This window comes from Dicentrarchus labrax, unplaced genomic scaffold (genome assembly GCF_905237075.1).
Source record: "Dicentrarchus labrax unplaced genomic scaffold, dlabrax2021, whole genome shotgun sequence".
NCBI lineage: Eukaryota > Metazoa > Chordata > Actinopteri > Moronidae > Dicentrarchus > Dicentrarchus labrax.
Window position 1 is genome coordinate 21,943,463 of NW_026136710.1, and position 18,137 is coordinate 21,961,599.

General features: G+C 38.6%; 1 protein-coding gene across 1 annotated transcript; it reads left to right on the forward strand.

Moving 5' to 3' along the window:
• The first annotated feature begins 515 nt into the window (after positions 1–515).
• On the forward strand, positions 516–8,310 carry LOC127370968 (uncharacterized). Its single transcript, XM_051413510.1, has 3 exons — positions 516–602; positions 711–892; positions 5,483–8,310. The coding sequence occupies exons 2-3, from the start codon at positions 756–758 to the stop codon at positions 8,196–8,198; spliced, it is 2,853 nt and encodes a 950-aa protein (XP_051269470.1). The 5' UTR covers positions 516–602; positions 711–755; the 3' UTR covers positions 8,199–8,310.
• The last annotated feature ends 9,827 nt before the right edge of the window (positions 8,311–18,137 follow it).

Here is an 18,137-nt window from a genome sequence, read left to right on the forward strand (position 1 = left end):
CAGGAAAATCCGTAAATCACCAAGACTGGAAGCAGAGCCGGATGCCAGGGGTGCCAGGAGCTAACCCGGGCAAGAAAACCACCTCGGTTCTGTATTCCCTGTAGATAACCACGCCCGTTCATTTAAGTATAACAGCTGGAAATTAAAAGAGCTGGGAAGTGAATGTGACATTAGAAAATAAAAGTCCCCTGAAATAAATAAGCAGTGTAGAAAAACATATTTTTACAAATTGACATATACATTTCTATTTATATTTTTCTATATATTTATTACCTCATTTATTCATTTCAGGATTTATTTCATATTCATATTTATATATGTATTTATTTCATATTGACTAAAATGACATTCCATACAGATTGGAGCGACCACTAACAGTAATGTTGGAAGCATGTGTGTAGAGAAGGCAAGGGATCTCCCTCTGTGTGTGTGTGTGTGTGTGTGTGTGTGTGTGAGGGAGTGTGTGTGTGGTGGGTGTTATATTTTTAGTTAAGACAGCCCCTCAAACATCTAACAGCAGGTTAATGAATCTTGGCGTGACAGCAGCTATATAGGAGCTGAGCTGCCTGCAACGCCTTAACACAGATGATCACCACTATAAGGTACATCACCTCCATCAAGGAAATGACAAATATTATCAGCGTCCAGAAATGTGAATATAGTAATAATCCTTCAGAGCTTTCTTTATCTTTTTTTATCTGTGTGTGCAGGAAATTTAAAGCGATTTGAAGCAAGGAGTTTAAAGCAGTTTGAAGATGTCTAGTGAGAAGAACCCAGAAGTGGTCGGCTGCGACGCTTCCATCATGAGGAACGTCTGGGAGATCAGAGAGAGAGAGTATGAACAGAAGATGCAGCAGGAGCGGGAACGCATAGAGAACAGTGCTCTGCCCTCGTAAGGACTGAAACTGTACATCTGTCTGTCTGTGTGTGTGCACTGGCTGTCTGCATGACCTTAAAAAGTCTATTAGAATATATTCCCAGTTTTTATTTTTATTTCAATATAAACTAAACTACTACTGAACAGTCTAACTCTCTGATAGACTGTTTTTGCAAATCTAACAGTTTTTATTTTTTTTATAAAATTGAACACTGGACTACTCTCCTTGCTGCAGTAGGTAACTTTTATAAAAACATAATTTTTTCAAATTTGCTGAAACTTTAACTATATCCTGACAGTAGTACATAAAAAAAAATCAGGCCCCTTTGACTCCTCCTAGTGCTCCTAATGGCCTGTAAAACAGATACATAACCCCTATGGAGGTAAGATTTATTGCATACTGCATGGCAACTGAGTGTATGATTGGGTGTTGATGAAGGAAGTGGGACACTGTGGACTGCTGCTGGACAGGGAGGGACTGACAGGTTCTGGAGTTACAGCGGAGGTTAATTACTGACATGCTGACAACGAGTTGTCACAAACAAATGATCTTTTGTTCCTCTGCCCGAAAGTTTATCTAATCTTCTTATATGAATGAAAGTGTTTCTGCGATCACAGCTTAATAACAAATACAATTCTAACACTTGAAGAGGTGAAAATGAAGGTGTAATGGACTGGAAACCTGATCCATCTGCACACTGAAAGGTTAGCAGTTAACACCAACACAAGACCTCAGACAGGAGACAGGCACAAGAATGGATTATATGTCACGACCCTTTGGACAGCTGAACAGATTTAATAGGAGGCGTAATGACTAGCTAAACAAAGTGACACATATATATACACACATATAGATATATATTTCACAGTGGACACTGAACACTGAGGGAGGGAAGCTCAGTGTAGAGTTTCTGGGCATCAGATAGCAAATTTAAAATTGCATCATGGAGTTCTGTGCATACATGTCAATCTGTAATCTGCACAGATATTGCATTATATTTTATGTGTTGTTCGTTTGCTACTTTAAGTAACTCCTACCCATTTTCTAAAGCTAGAAATTAGTTGATGGATTTATTTCCTGCCTTCCAGACAGCCATTCAACCAAGTTCATCATAAACTGTTGACACAAAATTAAAAGTCGGGAGAATGACTATATAATACTTTAGTAATACCTCAGTTCATATATATGCTCATACCATTGAGACACCCAGGAGAAGAGTTTTTTTTTCAAAATATGCAAAAACTATGTTATGGGGTGGTAAACCCCAAAGAGCTTTCTTATATAATGATATGTCTGAAATTGTTAAACCTTAAAGCACTAAACTTTGCTTTGAAACCAACCTTTATGTAAATGTAAACGTATTCTGAATCCGCAGTGGTTCTTTGCAAAGTTACTGATGTGTTCATCCTCTGTTCCATATATTAGGGACACAACATGGATGAGCAAGAGAAAAATAAACAGGAAAATATATCAATTATACATGCATCTCAATAAAGTGAGATGCACTGGCAGCTATCCAGTCAAAATGGAAGAATTTGTTAGAAAAATTTAACCCATGGGGGAAAGTTTTACATGCATTTACATAACTAGCTTTGATGCTTTCCTCAGAATTTTACAACAAAATCTAACTTACAGATACTTGCCCTCTAGGAAAGGAAAAGGAAATGAAAATGCTTCATAAAGGGGACATTTAACAGAGGAAGAGAAAAAAGAGTCAGATATGAATCTATTTTGGTATTGTAAGGAAGTGGCAGTTAGGCAATAGTTTTGGTTTAATGTTGAAAAATAGATTTCTGCTCACAACTCAATTTTTTATAGCTGATTTAAGGGATGATGAAGAAGGAAAACATCAAACGGTCCGAAATGGTTCTGAAGCATCAGTGAAAAGGTTGTTAATTTGAATAAAGAACATAACAGTCAATTAGAGGGATGGAAATATTTTAGTTTTTGTTGTCTGTGCATTGAAAAATTATATGTGTGTGTATGTAAATGGTTAGACATCATACATGTATACGTATCGTAACACTTCTAATAATAGCCCGGGCATTTATTTGCTTAAATCCCTGAACACACCCTGCTTTTATTGGGGACGTGTATCTATTAAAAACAGGTGTTTAATTAATTTAGCACAAAAGTCTTGCTCATCAAATATGGGAAATACTATTATTTATTTGAAGCAGTATCAATCTTATTTTGAAACAAATAAAAAATTAGGATATCAAACAACATATGAATTATGATTCACTTAATCTAGCTCTGAGATATAGGCCAACTTTGTGTGCAGAGAGACGGAGAGAGAGAGAGAGAGAGAGAGAGAGAGAGAGAGAGAGAGAGAGAGAGAGAGCAAATGCAGGCTTTCTTAGAAAGAATGAAAGTTCAATGTTTTACCATAGTTGTGGTATTTTCATTTTTATTTGCACATGTTTTAACAAATCAGTTGTGCATGTAAAAACAAAAAAAATCAGGTAGACCACAATGCCTTTTAAATGAATGGGATATGTTACCCCTTTAACAACAATATGCTAAAATCTTTAGGTACTGTATTTGCATTGTTTAACAAACTTCATAGCCTACCTAAAAATGGGAACTGAAAGAACATAGAGCCTGTTGGAAAAAATATGGTAACACTGTAGACCAATGGCTGATCAATAATAGCCAAATCCTGGCTACATGGTTGATCGGAACACATCAAAATTAAACAAAGAAAAAACATTAATAAAGGCTACGATGTACTGTGTGACAAAGTTTAAATGTCCTCATTATCGTCATCCTCAACTACCAGTTTGTTGTTAAACTCTTCCTCATCATTGCCCTCCTCTTCCTCTCCCTCTCCAACTTCAACCAGCTCTCCCTGTCTTGCCTGAGATAACAGCTATAGCCCTGATGCGCATGGCTCTCCCTCTTTGAAGCAGTGGATTAGGTGGTCCTCGCTACCATCACCAGCCACTGTCAAGCCACACACCTTAAAGGACAATGTTCCGTTAATAATCTTACCAGTACACAGAAACGCACACAAATGCGCGCAGGCTCACACACACACACACCTTGAAGGAGTTTTTCACCAGCTTCGCATCCAGCTTGTCCCACGCTTTAAGGACCCAGGCTACGTGTAAGCGGCGAGCTTCATGCAATCGCTGACGATTCATGCAGACTGGCTTTGAATGGTTGATTCCAGATGACATTAGGGGCCTAGATAGCTCCGCTTTGGTGGCAGCGCTGATGTGACATCGATAAGAATCCCAGACTAGCAAACGAGTACCGAAGTTTAGTTTAGCCAGTCTGCAGTCAAATCCTCATTCATCCAGCCATTTTTGAGGATGCTACCACTACTCCACTGATGTTTTGCATTGCCTTGACTTCCCTAACACTCCCTTTGAACACCACATAAGGCTTCAGTTTTGTCCTATCCGCTTTCGCATTAAGCACCTTGGTTAAGTGATTCTTATCGTGGCCTGTAGTTTTCATTGGAACACTACGCATACCTCTCATATCCAACATAGTCAAGGCAACCATATCAAACCAGACCGCTGTCTCATCCATAGCTATGATGTTCTTCACCTGCATCTTCCTTTTCTCAATCAAACGCGTCGTAAATGTGACAAAATTCACCAGCTTCCCGTTGAAGTGCCTGGCGTCTTTCTGAGCAACAGTTGTACGTCTTCTGTTATTATAAGTTATTGCGGTGGAGAAATCTATCAAGCCAGCCAGAACTAGCACCAAAGACGTCCACATCATTTCTGTCACTCACGGTGGCGTGGATTTCTTTAGCCTTCTTCCTGATCATCTTGCAGGAAACTCTGAGGTGTCTTGACTGCATGCTGTGGATCCACTCACACACTTGTAGCTCCAACTCTTCACTAGACTTCTTCCTCCCTCCACCGCAAAGTCTGGCCCTTTACTGTCAAACAGACGCCATTCTCTGACTCATTTTGGATAAACAGAGAAATGTCTTGCTGCTGCTTCTCCTGAGTTTTGTTCGGCAAAGTTGACAACAGACAGCTTGAATTTCAGGTTGTACTTTTTTCTCTGTGCGGCGACCATGACACTCGAACGTGAACATCGTTTTACGGCACATTATAGTATTCACAACTTGTCTCTCTTGTTTACCATGTTACCCATAAGTCTGAATGAATTATGCATTGGTGTTCATAGTTTCCGTAAAATGAATTGAAGGATTGAACTGTGGAGAATCTAACGATGTGCATTATATCCATATTGACAGAAGGTTAAACGTTTATGGTATATTTGTGTAGGCGATCTAAACGGCTCAAAACTCGGTCAATATATAAACAGTGCTGTCATATATGCATCCTCACGCCCTTGGACTTCCTCTGTGGAAATCAATACATCACATGTATTGTAACCTAGCGATAAACTCTACCTTTGTAGTAGCCTACCGTACAGCTATCACAACATACACACAATGTGTAAGGGGGAGTGAAAAATATTAGCACCTAAAAGGAAAGACAGATGACAATATATTTCCTTTTTCTGGAAGTTTAACTGTCCATTTCATTATGTCTGTGAGAGATGTTGTCCCTGTATGTATTTATATTTTCTGCAGGCATTCTGCAGGCTTTTAATACTGTTCGTTTTTTCCACAGTATTAACAAGGACTGGGAAGGTCGTTTGCAAAACATACATGGAAACTACAAAAGGGTGGAGAGGAAAACTAAACCTGCTGAAGATCAGACAGACAACAAGAATGTCTTGAAGAGCAAGAAACCCCAGGTTCCTCCTACCCCTCACCGTGGCGCAGGTTCAGGGCCACTCGGCAGACGAGGAGACCAGAAAAGAGGCTTCTCCACTCCAACCCCCAACTACAAGGACAAAAAGGGGCAGAACAAGAATTTAAACAGGCTCATGTTCCTCACCCAGACTCAACCTTCTGCTATGGTATGGGGGAAGTCTTGGAAGTACAACAAATCATTGCCACCACCAGAAGATGGTGCTGCAGCTCCATCAGATTGGGGCAAGTGCTGGATGTTTGCTACCCATCAGCCTTACTCTGAACCAGGCAAACCTTGGTTAAATGGGCCTAACATGCTGGATCCTCAAAGCCTTCATCTCTGTAAGAAACCTGAATGCAGGATGGTGGAATCACAAGAGCTAGACTTGTGTCTTCCAACAGAGGAGTGGCAGATGTCCTGGAGAAAATCTGACAAAAACAGTAAGAAGGGAGATTCTGGAGATCCCAAATTTGGAATCTTTACTATGTTGGTGGAGACTCAGCACCACAATGAAGTCTTGTGCTCATCAGAGTGGAGCGACTCATGGTCATCAATCAAGCCAGCAAGTCAGCAGGATAATATTATGATCCAAAATGATGGTCTACTAAATAAGTCTGTTTCTAACAAGCAAGATAATAATGTAGAGATGAGCCCTGAGTGGGAAGAATGTTGGAGGCTTGTCAACCACCATGGCTGCAACAACTTCAATTTGCCTCAAGTTCAAAAGTGTCACAGTCCAGAGTGGGCTGATTCGTGGAGAGCAGCCATGGTGGTCTTAAACAACCACAAGAATTCTGATCCCTCTCTGAGCCAGGATTACAGTGGCACCTGTGATGATCACAGCCAGCAGAAAGAGTCACATCTGCACAAAAACATGCTTAAGTCTCATGAACAGAAGTACAGAGATCTGTACTCGCAGCTCTACAATGAATTAAAGGGTCTCTCTGAGTGGAGCAAGTCATGGCAGGTTAACAAAAACAACTCTAAACCGTGTCAAGAAATAGAGAAAGCCCTGAAGGTCTCACCACCAAAGATGGAGACTGATCTGGAGGCTCAGAATGTGGAAAAGGATGCAAAGGGGCATTATTCAACATCAGAGAAAGTTGACCCACGCTATGAGCAACTGAGACATAGCGTAATATATCACTCAAGGAGAGAATTCACTCAATCTCACCAGCTTCATCTGAAACACTTGGAAAATGTCTTATCTGTCCCAGAATGGAAGGACTCCTGGCAAACACTGAAACACAGAATGAGAATGGAGAGAAGAAGAATGAGGCCTGACCCCTCAAGGCCTTTCAGAGCATCTGAGAAGGGAGGAGACAGGAAGCCCACTGCATCAGAGTGGAAAAACTCATGGAAATTAACCTGTCAGCCTCTGCGTCAGGAGCCTGAACCTTGGCAGCAGGGTTGGTCCACTACGCCCCGAATTCGAGTAGATCGTGCGTGGGACCAGAACCACTTTGCACCTGTCGAACACCCCAAGAATGGACCAACCGTGGAGCGGAATTGGGGAGAATCATGGAGGTTCTCGAGGGTCCAGCACCGATCAGAACTTGGGCAGGATGGAGCACAAACCAACCAAGGAAGATCAAGTGTTGCTTCTCAATTTACTGAAAATTCACAGACAAACAGGTCATCTGGACAAACATGTCATGCTAGGTCAGATTCTGACTGGCAGGATGCCTGGATGGTCTCAGAAACCCAATTCCACCATGACAAACCCTCTTTAACCCAGTGGAGGGAAGCCTGGAGGTGTTCTGTCTTCAACACAGAGCACTGGACTGAACAGGTGCCTAGAGAGGAAAGAGTGGATGTGTTGATGGCGATCCAACCCCAGACAGAGAAATTGTCTTTTCAGAGAGCCAACGCTAAAATTAGCAGATCTTTTGACAACCAGATATTCAGAGAAAGATATCCTGAGAAACAGTGGAGCGCCTCATGGAGAGCTGGGAAAAGCATGGGCAGTGGTACTCGGCAGCAACATGGCATTCCCAATGAGTATGGATCTAAGTGGGGAATGTCATTCAGGCTCGCCAACCCCATGCCTCACATGGAGCAGCCCTGGGTGGAGTCATCTCCTAACCCATGTTACTATAGAGTAATGTGGTCAAGAGGAAAGAAAGTACAAAACAACATCAACACCAACTTCAGCAACAACCCTTCAACTTTCAGGCTTTGGGGAAATTCTTATTGTTTCTTGCAGGGGGCTCGTAGACAGATGAAAAATAAACCTATGTCTAAACCCATTGATCCTAGGGTGATTATGACAAAAAATACTAAAACAAGGAAGCATTTGTACTCCACCATTGAGAAGGAGAAACAATCAGACAGGAAATGGTTAGGATGCCACCTGTTGGGTAAAACCCAACCACGTCCCAAGAAAGGCCTTGCTTCAGGAAAAAAGCTTAAGATGGATGACAAAAACAAAGACAAGTTCTTTGAAGAGTGGGCAGAATCTTGGAGATTCTTGCTGTGTCCTGGTAGCCTGAAAAAACAGATGCCCAGGATGTCACTCTCAGGTTGGGAGGAGTCATGGAAGTTCCTTCTTCCACCCTACCAGCCGATGAATGGCCCCAAGGCCAGATAAAAGGCATTGTTCAGTCAAATTTCTTCAAACTTCAAACATCAGACAACCTGAAGTAGTAAACACTGCATATACAAACCATGCCAATGAATAAAAATAAATAAATGCTGTACCACTTGCAGTATTTCTTTTCTTTTTTTCCCACTAGTTGAGAATTTATTTGTGGATCAAGTGAGAGTCAACAAAGGCAGCATTGAAATTATAAGATAACTCATTTGTATGTTAGAACATTAGCTTTCTATTGAGATATATATATATAATAAAACTCTCATCTGGACTGTGAATGTTGATTTTGGAGCAAAAACAATCAGCTTACATCATACAGTATAAACACGACAATATTCTCAGTTCCTCAGGACAAGAAGGGATTCAAAGTCTTGTTTAAGAGCACTACAGCAGGTTTGGACATTTTGTACAAAATAAATAAAAATAAAGACGAGACAAGTTTTAAGAGGGTGGAGTTTTGAATTGTAAGTTGAAAAGTTTGCAATGTTTAGTGAAGATGGAATGACAAATGTAAATGGGAGTATGTTCTTGTGTTTATGGAAGCAGACGTAATGCCACTTATTGATTAAACAGCAACAAGTTAAGAATAACTATTTCCCTATTTGCACATTAATTTACTAAAACACAGAGATGTTGCAACCAATCATAGTACCAATCATACACATATTCATATCCAAGATCAGAAAACACAATATCTCTGTCAGAAGATGACACAGTTATATGTCTCAGTACTAGCCAATACATGGATGAGTTTACTTAAATTTTCTTTAAACTACAGCTTAAAAGGGCACAAGAAAAATGTGAATGTACAATGAAGGAATGAGTAGATGTTGAGGTTATGTATGTACACAATGATGTTGAACAGTATATCTAATGTTGATATATTTGTGTGAGGGACTGAGCTGGCAAGCATGAGGAGTCACAGGTGGATTTTCAAAAGTAGGGTTTATTTCAGCCACAAATCAAAGAAACAAGTTACAAAATAAAAGCAAAATACAGAATAAGTAACGATACAAAATTAAACTCTGGTTGCGAGGGATTTTTAAACATGTAATCTGATACAATTACTAATTACCTTAAACCATTAAACCATTAAAAAATGTTAGTCAGTAACCTTGAAACCTCAAAATCAAGTATGCAAATAAAGAAATATCAATAAAATTACATTTATTCTACAAGACAACAGAACAATGTAACCTTAGGAAAGAAAAAGAAAAGAAAAAAGGCAGTAAAATATTTTCACACTTTGAAGGCATACCTTTGCACTGTACTGTTCCCCTTTTCTGCTTTAAAGACAAATAAATGGTGGCATTTTTTTCCACTGGAGGCCATGATAATGAACTGGCAGCTGTGGTTTCAGTTGTGAGACTCATGAAATGTTGCAATGTGTGTGCACTGCGCATTGTACTACTTCTTTATTTTAAAATGCATTTTAAAATTGTAATCCTGCTAATAATCCCCATTTTTACAAAATGGAAATGTGAAATTTGATTACTGCTTTTGTAACTGTGGTATATTGGGTAGCTATGATGTGAAGATGTATTGAAGAGAAGTCCACTGACACCATCTTGATTTTATATAAAGGTTTATTACAAAAATGTACAGCATCATTTCAAGCCCCGGGAGCTTGGAGAGCATCCTGCCAAATGAACAACTCTGTCTATTTTGCATGGTTTATATAGGCCTGTTGTTTACTCCAAAAATGGAAAGAAACATCTGGATCCAATCCAAATATGTAAGGTAATAAGGGGAGATGGGGGTTTTCAAAGTAGAGGTCAGAGGCCATTGAGAGGCCCCTAAAACATTCCATAGTAAGAATGATGTCATTGAACCTCAAGAACTTCTAACACTACATATGGTAACAAAATATCATTTGAACTTATACCAAAATGTATTTTAACTTTATAAGCTTTAAGATAAGCCTTCAGATACTACAGTAACTGTAATGGATTACAGTTAGTTGTTTTTGAATCCTGATTTTGTAACACCTTTACATGTAACCCCTTACTCCCCATGCCTGATATATACTACATACCTGAATAGAACTGAACAGACTGAACTGACCTGACAGCAGCAACACAAGCGGGAACATACATCGATCAGCCATAACATCAGCCACAACACGGGCCAGCCTTCACTCCCAACATGCATCAATCAGCCTTGGCTGCCCATGACCCTGTCTCTGGTTCATCGCTTTTTCTTCCTTGGACTACTTTTGATAGGTACTGGCCTCTGCAGACCAGGATCACAGCTAACAGTTAACACAGCAAGAGCTACAGTCTTAGTCGTCTAACCATCACAATGTGGCCCTTGTCAAAGTGGCTCAAATCCTCACGCTGCTTCTAACACATCAACTCTGAGGACAAAATGTTCACTTGCTGCCTGATATATCCAAGAAGGGAAAATTGTTCTTTTCACTCTTTTTATAGACACACACAGGCTGAAATGCACACTTCATGCACTTGTGGACATGTAAAGGGGAGAGAGATGGTGGAGTGATGGGGCTGCAACGTTAACAGCACCCCATGAGCAGGTTTTGGGTTTAGGTTGCCTTGCTCAAGGGCACCTTGGCAGTGCACAGGAAGTGAAACTGGCACCTCTCCAGCTACCAGTCCACACTCCATATTTTTGTGGTCTGTGGGACTTGAACCAGCAGCCCTCTGGTTCCCAAGGCAAGTCCCTACACACTGAGCTACTGTCCCCCTATCCCACCCACTGACAGGAGCCCTGATAATCAGATAATCAGTGTTATTCTCTTAACCTGTCAATGTTATGGCTGATGAGTGTATATGATATACTAATAATAATAATAATAATAATAATAATAATAATAATAATAATAATAATAATACAATCAGTCCAAAATCCAAAAAACGAATAAACACTGAACTAGAATTCCCAATCCCTCCTTACTGTGGCGGGCACTTGGTACAGTCAGATACGCTACTTGCCATATTTAACAGCTCTGCTTTAGGGGGCACATATTTTGCTCAGGCCTGACAAAATGTCCCTCCAGCAGCAACAACGAGCACCCCTTAGCACTGGTAACTCAAAAGGAATAGAAATTTGCTGACTGTACAGAAGCTAAATGTGCGCGCTACAAATAGAAACAAATGTACTGCTAACAAAACTAATAAAAACTTTGAGTATAATGTATTTAAAAACATTATTAGTGTTATTCTTTATCTATTTTCTGGTGTGTGTGCAATGTCAGTGTAACATGCATGAGGTCAACAAACTAAATTATGAGAATCCCATCAAGTGGAAACTAAGGCAAATGCAAGAAGATTGTCGACATTTAAATCCACTGCATGTCAGCCAAGGTGGCTATCACAGTTTGTATTTCATATACCAAAAAAATGGTGCTTAATGTGTTATTCAAATAATTCAACACCATTAGACATATTTACATAATTATATGCAAAGATTTTAAGAAAAGGTTGTAAAGACTTGACCTCAAGAGTTTGCTGACAACAAGATTTTTTCTGTGATGAGGTTTTGATTTAACAACTTTTAAGAAGCAACTGCCCAGGCCTCTGACAATACAGTCTCATTTCAATGTCCATTTATTAGCTTTTCTGGAGCTTTCAATCATATCATGAGTTGGCATGGAATTTTACATTTAAATTTTCAGCCAGCATGATGACATAATTCAAAGTTTTAAAAATGATTTAGCCATGTGCAGGTACCGCAGATCTGCTTCATCCACTGGACTTGCCATCTCTTCCAGTTTCTTGACCTTCTCTGTGTTTCCTCCCTCTTTCATTTTCTTAATCAGGAAGTCCAAACACACATGAGTGGAAAATGAATTAACAATTAAGGCAGTCTGCTCCAGTTGGAGAACATGCTGGTAGGACTCTTCCACCAACTGTGCTTTCTCTGCTTCCAGGTCTCCGGTTATCTTTTTGAGGTTCTCCAGTAAGTTTACTGTCTTCTCCCTTCCTTCCTTATTTGCTTCATACTTGTCTTTCATTTCCTGTTTGGTCTTTTTTAACTTTTCTTGTCTTGTTCTTATATATCCACTTTTCTTTGACGTGATCTGATACAGGACACTTCCTGGTACATACTGTGCAACAATCTTTTTTCATGACCTTGCACTGACTGGGATTCAAAGCCATTGTGCATCCAGGATAGTGACAGTTCTCTTCACAGACAGTACAACAGACAGCTCCTGAAAAAAACAACAACCACATCCCACCATTAATAGGTTCTTTATCTTTGTAGGCCTCATCAACTTCTACAGTATAATTCTCGTTGCTCTTCATCTCTTGTTCATATTTCTTCAGAGCCTCTTGTGTCTGCTGGATCGCCATCTGTTGTAGTTCAATCAACTCAATTCGGTCTTGCAGGTTTTGGATACAGGCCTTCAGTCTAATCCGCTCATTCAGGACTTCTGAAAATCTGTGAACTTATTCATTCCATTCATTGTCACTTTATAAGAATTATCTTCTTCCTCATCTGTCCTTTGTTCCTCCTGGCAGTTGTCAAACAGGAAGTAAACAGGCTGATGCTCTTTGGTTTTTGCACACCTAATGTTTGCTGCCTTGAGGGCTTGAAGGACATTTTTAGGGTATTTCTCCATATCTTTGCCAAAAAGAGACACCACTGAATCAAAGATGTACTTCAGTCGGTCACTCAGTCGATTCACTGTTGCTTTCAGCACAAGGCCCACCACATTCATTTCATGAACTCCATTCTCTGAGGGGATTAAGTCATATAACCTGTCACTGATGACTGCATCATTTTCAATCCCCGAGCCGTGTCCGAACCCAGGTGTATCAATGACAGTCAGAGAATAGGGCAGAATGTTTTCCTTAAAGCCAAAGATTTCATACACCATGACATCTGATGTCTGACTCTCTAACTGACTTGTCGTCTCATCCTCTTCTCACCTTCAACCAACTCAAACCAGACTTTTACACCCATGGTGTAATCGACTAGAGTGTTGATTAGAGTAGACTTCCCTGCTCCTGTCTCACCAACAAGTAAGATGGTTTTGTTTATCTTGTTGTGATCTTTTATACCAAAGGTCATTCTTCGTAGAGTTCCAAAGTACTCTGTCTTTGTTATTAGTTGGTACCTTGAGGGACATTCAGATGGGATTCAGTTACTTCTGGAGATTATGTCCTCATATTTTGATGAAGTATTAGTATTCCTGTGGAAAAGTAAAGAGGTTCACTCAACAATTATTTTGAATTTGTAAAGCCTCTTATTAGTACTTACATATTGATTGCTAGTCAGTGGTCCCATTTACACTTATCCTTTCAGCTGGATAAAATCAAATGTGATTTAATCAGATTTTCCGATCCTGTGGCCTGATGTAGTAACACTTGGCAAGAGTAAAGATTCCATAAGGGTTTTGGGGAGAAGGATGTATTTACACTTCTAGCTAGAATTGGATTTCAGTTTGTCTCAAATACTTAGCGTTTTAGATGTCTGATTGCTCTTCAATTTGCCCAAAACTAATGAAGTGAAAGAGTATACATGTGCTGAACGTTTATAACAAAATTAAATTAATTAAACAACAATAAAATGTCCCATTGCAATAACACTGTGTACGGTTAACAAACAGAAAATGTAATTTGACAGTATAGAAACGTACACAGACAGTAGGTGTCCTGTATCACATATGACACTTTCGAGCCAATAAAAAATCAGTATTCACCCAGACCATGGTATAAACAGGAATAACCTATAATTTAGTGGTTGATATTGTTACTCACTTTGCCATGGTGATGTCTGGTACAGAGAGCTCTGCAAAGTCAGGATAGAAAAAAGATCCAACCAAAAGATTTCTATTTCTGGACAAAGTGTTATGTGGTTGCTGCCCGCCTCTCCCTGGATGTCCGAGGAACTCGCTGCCACTTGTCTGCAGGGGTAACTGATACGTTGCTACCAGGTTATCGAGCTGGCACCAGGCTGGTTCTTATTTGCACAGCTTGACAAGTGGTGCTTGCTCACTGCTGGAAGAGGGAAAAAGAAAAAAGTTAAAGAACAAAAAAATTCTATTTTGACCATTTTGTCCACTACATTTATATCAGTCAGAGTAATGATGACAGAAACACCTGTCAGTTCAATACAATACAGTTTGGCAGCACCACAAACTATAGCATCCAAAGTGAACATATAGTTAAATCATCACCTCTCTGCATATAAAGGAGTATTTATTGCAGGTTTGTTGTATTAGATTTCATTAACTTGCATTAAAACTGTGCATATTGTATTGTGCACTGTCTGCATCAGTACTGAAAGGTGGACCAAACAGAGAACCACAGGAAGTAAATGATGATGACAAGCAGTCTTTGATTCAAATTGTGTTAGGCAGAAACTAAACAGAAACTGTTGCTCAACCTTATAGACTGATTTATCTAACACGTTTAGCCCAGTGGGTGACATCATTTTGCAGGTTCACAGTGCAGATTCTCTTGTTCCAGGACTTTTATAGAAATGAATGTTAGTAAGTAAAGACAGAATACATCAAAACATCAAAATAAAAGAAAACTACCCTTGAAACGCATTTGTATTGAAACATTATTTGTTTTAAAATGTCTTGCTATTTATCTAATTTTACACGCATGCTCAGTTTTGTCTCATTTTCTACATTAAAAAAGCAATTTATCTTGATTGTAATTCAAAAAAGGTATGACAAGGCCTCTACTGCACATCACCTGTCTCATGTAACAGTGAAATAATGAAAGTCTAATGAATAGTCGATAGAGAAGAAGACATAAAAGTTAAAATTATTTTTTACCATTTTCAGAGTGGAGGAACGATGAAGACTTTGATTAAAGTTGCAAAACTGTAACACATACAACAATGTTTAAATTACTTTTACATGTTTTGACCTTTCGATAGCGATTATGGTGCCACCATCACGTTCCGCCATGTTTGATGATAGTAGTAGGTAAGTGTTTAGTTGTCTGGCCCACTACTTTGCTACTTTGGTTTACTCTCACCGCTCTCATAGTGTCATTTTTTTCGGCGACAGCAGGCTCCTGTTTCCAGAGAAAAATGCTGGCTGTGCATTTATTTACTTTCACGTCAAATAAAATGAAAAATTACATTATTGATTTCAATGAATAGTACCTAATGTATGGTACATATGGTATAGACGCACTGCAGCTACACTGATACTCATTAGAGAAGTTGTTGGCTGCTCTCTGAAAAGGACTTTTAGCCTCAGCCTTTATACAGAGGGATGCAAAATTATGGGGAATGGTTAATATTTGCTGACAGTTATCGAATGCAACTGCACAAAACTGGCTCTGTCTAGTCTTCACACGCACAAACACCCATTCACTATGTGGTGTAATATGTTTAGTAGAAACATGGGCACTTCCCTTATCTGTAGTTTTATAGTTGGCTCAAGTCTTGTGCCGCTAATTTTCCATTAAGAAAAAAAAAGCATTATTAGTTAAATAATTAATTAAAAAATACTTTTTTACTGTTAATTGTCACAAGTTTTAAATAATTTTATAAACGTATTAACAGTATTAAACTTGAATTTAACAGTTTAATCTACTAGATAAACCGTTCTTCTTTTTATGTGAAAAAAGGAAATCTTTAAATAAGCAATACTTTTATTTAGGCTTTTGTTATTTTACAATCGACATGTAAATTGACAGGCTATGTTTGTAATTTTATTAATATTTCTGTGAATTAAAAAAAAAAACTTAAAAATCTGTAAAATAAATTAGAAAACCCTGGACTTACAGATTTCTTTACATTGCAGAGAAATGTGCTTTGTTGAAAGCAGATAATGTCCTACATTCATCTCACTGTCAGATTGAATGCCTACTATTGATAATGCATTTAACATCAATGTAACTAATAGTTTTCGAGAAAAACAGTCTTCTTTGTATTTTTATGTAAATATTTTAACGCCAGTAGTTTTACTTTTAGTTGAGTAATATTTCAGTAATGTAACAGTACTTCTACTTGAGTACAGATCTTTGGTACTTCTTCCACCACTTCATATAAGTAATCATGAATTGATTACTCTCATCCCTTGTAACTTCAGGCTACAATGTAATAAATCAGTTTAACAAGGTCAGTTACATAAGCAATCAATGTAATATGTATACATACTTTTAAACTTTTCTCACATGTTCAGTTTTTTTCCATCATATTATTCACATTTAAAACTTTTGTCAGTTCAGCTATCATTAAATGAAAAAGAGAAATTCTCCCTGTTGCATTTCACTGTAGTGTGGGTTTCTAAGATCTACTGTGTTTGTAGAGTGTTCTTACCTGTTTGGTTGATAAAGATGTGTGAGACTGAGGAGGTTGAGCTGCAATGAGCATGCTCAGTCCTTAACTATTAACATTCCACATCTGCACAGCCAATCAGCCACTCTGTACCTCTTGTATAATTCTATAATTTCCTGTTTGCGCAGGAGAGTCAGTGTAATATAAATATGTACATTTACTCAAGTATCGTACTTAAGCACAAAGTTCTCTACTGTATTTCAGATGGAAACGTACTTTTTACTTTTAACTACTTTTATTAATAATATAAATCAACTAATTACATACATATAAATGCACCACTAACCTAGTGATATAATGTACATTATTCTGAAATTGGTCATTCTGCATAAGTACTTTTGATACTTTAAGTACATTTTGATGGCAATGCTTATGTACTTTACTGAAATAAAGTTGAATGGAGATGTTTTTCTAGGAGTGCCTTCTCCAGTAATTTCTTGCATACTAACTGCCAACACTGTGCATTACTGCAAAGACAGGGAAATTAAACTCAACTCAACACAATTTACCAAACCACAGTCCATGCCAGCAGGAATGAAACATGGCAGAAACTATGCGAAGAGCCAACTTCCTGTTTCACTGGCTGTTTCAGATCTCACCAGAAAATGTATTAACAGAAACACACACAAACACACAATCAGCTTTATACATATCCACACACATGTGAATCATCATCTTGGAAGCATATATTGTATATTTACAGCAATATTCATGTATAACAGGAGATTATGTGTCTGGATATTGAGTCTGTGTCTGAAAAGCAAACTAATTATGTTAATTGTTCATGTCCATAGCTTAATTTTTGATTTGGACCCTGTTTTTTGTAACAACTTGTGTTAGTAGTAGTAGTAGTATCAAGGTGCAAAGACATGGGGGCCAGAGGTGAAGATTTAGAAACTGAGGGTGAAACATCCGATTTAAAATCAGAGGTGTGGAAGCTTTAATAAGACAGAGCAAGAGATATAAAGCCATTTTCTGAAGTTGACAGGATTATATTTTCAGTTTCACTTTTACAAAGAAAAGGAAACATGCATTCCATCTTTATTGAACCCAGTATTGTGAATTGTATTGAGTCGTGAGTTGAATGTCCCTTGTGACAAGGCCTGGAAAACATTGCAATAGGCTCAGACCCATGACACATGCTGTTAGTTTCTGTGTTAATTGTGAGATTTAAATGAGTTAGAAGAGTAAAAATGTTCAAAAATATTGTTTTCCTTTGTGTATTTAAACAGAATGATAAAGACTCTGATTGTTGTTCTGCTGTTGCTTGGCTCAGCAGGACAACAAAAATATTTGTGAAAAGGGCTGCAATGGCCACAACGTGAGCTAATGTTAATCCTTGGGGACAAATGTGCACCATCAAATTACATCCACAAATTGTTATTCTAAGTGTCTAACAACATTATGAGCGTAAGTTACATTTCGTACCTGACGTAACCTAAGTACATGAATAAAACATAATTTAAGTAACGTACATGATGTAACTTAGGCACGTTACTTAAAAGACATTGTTTGCTTTGGGTTTCTTCTGAGTTAAAGTCCTGTGTTTCCTCCATTTGCAAACTTTCTCGCTCTTTATGCTTAGTCACCTGATGTCACCTGTGGGTGAGTCCAATGACGCAAGAAGTATAACTACAGCGTCATATTTTGAAGCAGAGGGCCACTGAC